Source organism: Notechis scutatus, chromosome 6 (genome assembly GCF_049901735.1).
Source record: "Notechis scutatus isolate UNSWTSFEM ecotype Mainland chromosome 6, rNotScu1.2, whole genome shotgun sequence".
In the NCBI taxonomy this organism is placed as follows: domain Eukaryota; kingdom Metazoa; phylum Chordata; class Lepidosauria; order Squamata; family Elapidae; genus Notechis; species Notechis scutatus.
Window position 1 is genome coordinate 1,475,025 of NC_142014.1, and position 7,241 is coordinate 1,482,265.

At 36.8% G+C, this 7,241-nt stretch overlaps 1 protein-coding gene across 1 annotated transcript; it reads left to right on the top strand.

The window, feature by feature from the left end:
• The first annotated feature begins 226 nt into the window (after positions 1-226).
• Positions 227-3,607, top strand: LOC148130081 (uncharacterized). Its single transcript, XM_087969085.1, has 6 exons — positions 227-290; positions 1,011-1,062; positions 2,210-2,297; positions 2,541-2,670; positions 3,359-3,478; positions 3,596-3,607. Exons 1-6 carry the CDS (start codon positions 276-278, stop codon positions 3,605-3,607), a joined length of 417 nt encoding a protein of 138 aa, XP_087825211.1. The 5' UTR covers positions 227-275.
• Positions 3,608-7,241: the final 3,634 nt, after the last annotated feature.

Here is a 7,241-nt window from a genome sequence, read left to right on the forward strand (position 1 = left end):
CACTAAATGAATTGCTTTAAGTCGGGGACTACTTGTAATTCAAAGCAGGAGTTTCCCTGGAAGAATCTTTTTACTTTAGAGAGTGTGGAGAAGATAAAGGGAGAAACCCTAATTTATGGATGTGATGTGTGGTTTCATTTTGATTTTTGTCTAGCTCTGTTCTCTAATGTATAAAGGTGTTGTTTTAAATCTGGTTCATGATATTACTTTATTTTAAAAAGATCATTGAAAGTAAAGAAAAGCATACTTCTGGCTCAAGCTACGAAGGAGCTGTAATGGTTTCTCATTTGGTGAGTTATTTGTATGATGGAACGGGTTATAATAAGTGGGATATGATAGTACGCTGATGTAACTTTATAAACATTAAGTAACAGTTATGTTTTGATTTATACTCAGACAAGGTAGGCTAATAAATTTCTAAAATTCATCCTATCAAATTGTTTATATTTTTTTAAAAAGTGACAGGAATTTCATGTAAGACAAGGCTGAAGCTGCTGCACAAAGCTGCCACAAAGATGATGGCTTAGAAACAGGGTGTGGAAAAAAGCTGGAAAAAGCTCCCTCAGGGAACCAAGTTGTTAAGGAAACAAAGGGAAAAAAATGTTACTTGAATCAGACAAAAGAAATTGGGCCTCACATGGGAAACCCCTCCCCAAGTCCCACCAACAGCTACCAGAAGAAAGCAAGGACTTTGGGGATAAAGGGTCCTTGAAGTCCACCCACTCTTTTTTGTCTTTGGATCCAGACTTGGTGACTTCCGTCCCTCTGGCTGATGACTGCCAGCCTAGTTGAGGATGTGGTTAAGTGTGGATGAAGGGTGAACAGCAAATATATATGTTGTAGCCGGTAAAGTCCGCTAATATTTCAAATTCAGTGGGTCTTTGTCTATTCCAAAGAACCGTTTGTTCCTCAGTGTTCGCTAAAAGGTGATATTTTCCAGGGCTGTGAGTAAGTGACCATAAGCTGAACTTGGGAGCACGTGTGTAACACATTCTGTCTCAATTTTTCAGAATTTTGTAGATCTGGCAGGAAGTGAAAGAGCCAGCCAAATAGGGGCTGAAGGTATGTCTTTACTCCTCAATGAGATTTTCGGTAAATTCTATAGTAACTTGTTCCTAACTTATTGCCTTAAGTCGACTACATTCACATCCTCCCGTCTTCAAAGGCCCACCTCATAAATTAGGGTTTCTCCCTTTATCTTCTCCACACTCTCTAAAGTAAAAAGATTCTTCCAGGGAAACTCCTGCTTTGAATTACAAGTAGTCCCCGACTTAAAGCAATTCATTTAGTGCCATTCAAAGTTACAACAGCACTGAAAAAAAGTGACTTGTGACCATTTTTTACTTACGACCATTGCAGCATCCCCATGTTGACCTAATCAAAATTCAGACACTTGGCAACTGTCTCATATTTATGACGGTTGCTGTGTCCTGGGGTCACGTGATCCCCTTTTGTGACCTTCTGACAAGCAAAGTCAATGGGGAAGACAGATTCACTTGAGAACCATGTTACTAACTTAACTGCAGCGATTCACATAACAACTGTGACAAGCAAGGTTGTAAACGGAAACATTCACTTAAGCAAATTCCTCACTTAGTATCAGAAATTGTCGTAAGTCACGGATTACTTGTAAATGTAGTCATGTGGGAATAGAGGGATAACACATAATTGTCCATTCCTAAATGAACGGCTCTTAATAAAGTGCTCATACTGATCACTAGGAACTTTGATGTTATATCTGCATCAAGTTAAATAGCCATTGTTTCCTAGAAATGTAAGAATAAAATCACAGCACAGCTATCTTTAATCTGTGTTAGAGTGTGTTCTCACTTCTGTAATTATTAACGGTTAGATATCCTAAAACTATTAATGTCCTCCTATCAGAATAGACAAGTTTAAAAGGAAACTAGACAAATTCATGGGGTGTAGGGTCTGTCAAGGATTTCCAGTTGTGGTGGCTGTCTCATCTTTATTGTTGAGATCCATATTTCCCAATTCCAGTTGTTGAAGAATCTGAATGGAGAATCACATTCACCCATACCTAGGCTTTAAAAAGGATCCATCTGGTTACTTGTCTTTTTTTTTTAATGCTGGGCTGTATATTTGATTCAGTATAACTTTTCCTATGGCCTTAAAATGAGCACTGATTTATGATGCCTTAAATCCATCCAGCAACAACTGAAATGGTGCTTTTTATGTACATGCTTAGGGATTCATCTGAAAGAAGGTGGTAATATTAACAGGAGCCAATTCATCTTGGGCCAAGTCATCAAGAAACTTTGTGATGATCAGTCTGGGTAAGAAAAAAAATATTCCTGTTTCAATTAGAGCAGCAAAAGGTTGATGAGGTCTGAATCTCCCCTTTCCCAACTTCATATTTTGACATGCGTCTTTTCACATTTTTTCATCTAGATAGTTTCATTTTTCAACTGATTAGTGTTCTCAGTTCATCTAAAGATAATGAGTTGGCTATTGAAGCCATTTTCCCTCAGCCACATCCATAATATTTTATTCTTCTTTCTCTTATCCCTTTGCACCAGAGGCTTTATCAACTACCGGGATAGTAAACTCACAAGAATTCTGCACAACTCCTTGGGTGGAAATGCCAAGACTCTGATCATTTGTACAATTACACCAGCATCTTTGGGAGAAACTCTTGACACGCTCCAGGTAATTTTTTTAAATGTTCTTGTCAAAAAAACATTTTGGGTATGGATAAGCACAAGCAGAAAGGTGCAAATGGCAGTTATCACTTCAAAACTATATACCATAGTTACTCTTCATATGATATTTATATATATATATATTCTCTCCAACTATTGTGCTATGTGGAAAAAGTGTGAGTATATTCTACTTTTATTTTGTTGATTTGTTGTAGTTTTGTTTATCTTCCAACATTGGCCTCACTACACGTCATTTTCGAAAGCTTCTAGAATTGTATTGCTACTTATAGATAGCTAGCTAAAGAGTATCATTGTTCTGTGTACAAGATTTGTTCATACATAGACCTAAAATTAAGAGTGGTAGGAATTTGTGGCCTTCCAGGTGCCAGTCTATGAATTGGCCTAATGTACTATTAGACTAATTGGCTGACTGATTCTGTCTTGGAATCTTGCATAGTAGCTCATCAAGGGGCAGAAGTAGCCCCCCATGGTTTTACATACTTCTCAATTTTGTTTACACAAAATGCTAATGGGGGGGGGGGGGAAACACTTCATAAAGAAAGAAATATACATTAGAGCAGAAATATCCAGTAAGAATAGCATGTTTTCAGTTTATGAATGTAATCAAGATTTTTAAAAATTATACTGATTTTTATTATATTACTGGCCTTCTCTACATATTTTGTCTCTTCTAGTTTGCCAGTACGGCCAAAAAAATGAAGAATACCCCGAAAGTCAATGAAGTTCTTAATGATGATGCTCTTCTAAAGCGATACTGTAATGAAATAGAAGATTTGGAACGCCAACTGGAAGAAGTAAGTTGCCTAATCTAAATGGATTGGATCGGTCGTTTTCCAGGCCAACAGGCCAAATCCGTCAGTTAGCATGCCCCTTGAAAGCGTCCCTGTTCTAAAAACTCATTAATTGTCCAGTTTCTTGAATGATGCATGTCACAAACTTTCAGACTCTGAACTTCATTTTCTTCCAAGAGAATAAATGACTCGTTATGTATGTTTAGATGCTACCTACGTTTCAGTTGAATATGGCAAAAGTATTAGGACAAATAGAAAAACTGAGGGGAAAAATGCATCTAGCGATAGGAGCAGGAGTAGAGTCTGAACAGAAATGTTAAGAACCAGTGAAGAAGCTGGACAATTACTTAATAGAACTCCACAACTTATGGACTCCTGACAATCACAAGGGAAAGGGAGAAGCTTCTTATTATATGTTAGTAATCTGTAGCTAGCTCTTTTTATTTCTCCTCTGGTGACTTTAATAATTTTATTTTTTAAAGTCACTAGTAAATTTTCCTCTTTGTTGGGGATACTGGGAAGCAGGAAAGTGTTGATCCACTGAACCTTTGCTTGACTTAGAAAGTGATTTCTATGATCTCCAGCTGAAGAAGTCAAAAATATTCTCTTCTTCCTTGGACATCCTACCATAGATAATGTTTCCTGGGCTACCTTTTCACAGACCATATGATTGCAGCCTTAAGTTACACCCTGTAATGCAAATGTAAATGTTCAAATTCTTCCTATTTATTTCCTTGCAGAACCAAAATTTCCATTTGATAAGCAGCCTTGGTATCTTCTGCTTTAGGTTTCGTCACATTCTCCTACCAAAGATCAGTTAGCACAACTCTTGGAAGAGAAGAATGCTGTTCAGAAGGAGCAGCAAGACAGGATAAGAGCGCTGACAGAAATGTTGGTGACCGCATCCTCTTTTTTGCAAGAGCGGGAGCTAAAGGTAAGTATGAAGATTAAATATGACATAAAATTAGAAAATATTGTTTGTTTTGGAATTGTTAGGCGTGGGAGGATGGGGAAAGTTTATGTAAACATAAAGACACACACACACACACACACACACACACACATTTTCTTAGCCTTTCAGAAGTCCATTAAGATTTAGTTTTTTATTCAGACACTACTAGAATGTAGTGAGTATGTCTGGAGTAAGTTGTTAGGCATCGCAAGGGTTGATAAAGAAGCCAGGTTTTGTTTAGATTTTAGTAGTAATGGCTTTTATTCTTGTGATGATATAAGAAATATGATAAATCTCAAAACAAATAGCATGTCTTAAGTTCTAGATTTTTTTAAATTTTAAAAATCCCACCAATGTAAGTTCAGGGTAAATAAAAAATTGATACATAAAACATGAGATATATTTTAAGGCACTGTTGATTTACACCAGGCGTGTCAAACTCGATTTCATTGAGGGCCAGATCAGGGTTATTTTTGACCTTGGGGGTGGGGAGCGTTTTTGCTTTTAGTTTGTTTTGCTAGCCCTTTGCCAGCCAAATGGAGCTCGGGGGAGCTGTGCGCTGCCTCCTACAGTCTTCTGCCAATGAAAATGGACCATACGCCCCCCCCCCCCCAGCTCCATTTTCGCTGGCAGAGGCACCATGGGCTGGTTCTTCACTGTTTCCAGGGCAACCAGATCTAAGCACCCCGCGGACCTTGAGTTTGGCACCCCTGATTTAGACACCGAAATAGAAAAAAAATAGGAAACCTTCTTTCTCGTCTTAGTGATAGCCTGAGTAGTTGCAGTTGTATGAAATTGTATTTTTGATGGTTCTGCAACTGTTTGAGAAAATAGTAAAAACTCTTAAATCAAGCTCCTATCTTCATATAAACAGTCTTCCGTTGACAATGCTTATTTGTCAGAACTCTTATCTATGTTTCTCAAGCTTATACTAATAGCATATATCACAAAACTTAAGCATTGCTTGTCAGGCTGCTCTAAATTAAGACCAGTGGGTCATAATGTCAGGTGCTGTTTACATTTACATGCTCTACACCTTCCCTGCCAAAGACTTTTCGAAATCAACATTGCCAATATTTTTCCCACTATAACGGTTTCTGCTAGAGTTCCTGACTCTACAGAGAACAAATTTGAACTCATTGTATTTATAACAGGTATAATGTACCTATTATATCAAGTCCTTTCTCAGATAGGTACAGGTGTATTAAGATTTCACATCTCAAAATTCCTCAACCTGCCTGCTGGCCAAGAAATTCCCACCATGTTTGAAATGTGGGAAAGCTTGGCCAACATATTGTTTACGTGTATGTTTATTTTTATTTTATTCTTAATTTAAGGCTAAAAAGAAGAGGCGTGTGACCTGGGCCCCTGGGGCTGTAAGCCAAGATGGGGGGAATGCCTTTCTTAGAAGATTTTCCTAGTAGACCTAAACGCTTTAAAACTTCTCCATCTTGTGTCACAGAGATGGAAGAATGTAAGTTCTTTTCCTAAGAAAATTTATTTATTTAATGTTATTATTTGTCAATTGCTTACAAGATAATAGGTATAAGTAAAAACATAGTTATGAATACATGGATACATATAAGAAAAATTAAAATATATATAAAAGAAACAATAGGACAGGGACTGTAGGCACGTTGGTGCGCTTATGCACGCCCCTGTTTTTTGTTTTTTTAATTTCATTTTCATTTGACTCCATAGAATTTCCATTTCCATTTAATTTTATATACTTTGGGTTGGGGGTGTTTTTAATTCTTAGCTGTCTCCTCGGAATTCTCAGAATATGATGATCAATGCATGACAGCCAGTATTATAATGCCTGAGGAAGAATGGATCCCAGTAAAACAAAAAAACTAAAAGAAAAGGTAAGTAAATGACGAGTAGAATAGTATTCATAAATATGGCCTAAAAATTCAGAATGACTTTTTAAGTAAACCCAGGTTTTTTTTTGACAATATGTCCCTTTTATATTTTAAATTATTTCTAAAAGCATCTAATTTTAAAAATTCAAGATAGTATAGATGAAAAGGAACTCTTTTCCCAAAATTACACAGAACATATTCAGAAAGTAAAATTGATTATCAGTTGCAATGATGATAAATTTGAAAATGGGATTACCCGAATTAATAGAGGAATGGAACATTTTTCCAAATTACCAGAAGGTGAGCATGATATCTTGCTGATGTCCTCTGAGGAATCGGTCTTAAGGGAAGAAAAGATGAACTGGTTAGGACTTTGGTTTAATCCACCATGATTCTTTGACATTCATTGAGGCTTGATTTTTTCTTACAAAATCTATAAAATAAATTAAAACTTGGGGAGCGGAGGTGTATTGAGTTTCATATTTGTTTTATTTCTATAAGCCACCCAGAGTTATCATTAGTTGGGAAGCCATATAAATTTCTTTAATAAATTAAAATTTTGTCTTGATTCAACTGATAAATTTTTCAGTTCGGTCTGTACAGAAAATTCTGCTGCCAAAGTCATTTATAAAGCAGAGTTCTAACATGGAAGGACTATGGCTTGGCCAGTTCCTGTTCATTTTTTTTTCATAAATGTTATGGTGGATCACTTAGATTTAACTTTCTGAATGCATCTCCTTTCAACTTTAAGCAGACAGAGGAGCACTGGTAGCTCTGGTTCAATTTTGCAGGGACGATCCTTTGGACACAAACCATCATAGTACCAAAATCCTGCCGGAAGGATTCTGCATTAAGTGGAGTTCTAACTTCTACCTTTTATCCTTCTTCTGCCTATTCTCACAACAAAGACTGAACTCCATTATGGTGGACTGACATTTGAAATGAGACACAG

Coding starts and splice junctions, on each gene's coding strand:
- LOC148130081 (XM_087969085.1), top strand. Junction 1,063..2,209: donor CAGCCAAATAGGGGCTGAAG/GTATGTCTTTAC, acceptor GTACATGCTTAG/GGATTCATCTGAAAGAAGGT. Junction 2,298..2,540: donor CTTTGTGATGATCAGTCTGG/GTAAGAAAAAAA, acceptor CCTTTGCACCAG/AGGCTTTATCAACTACCGGG.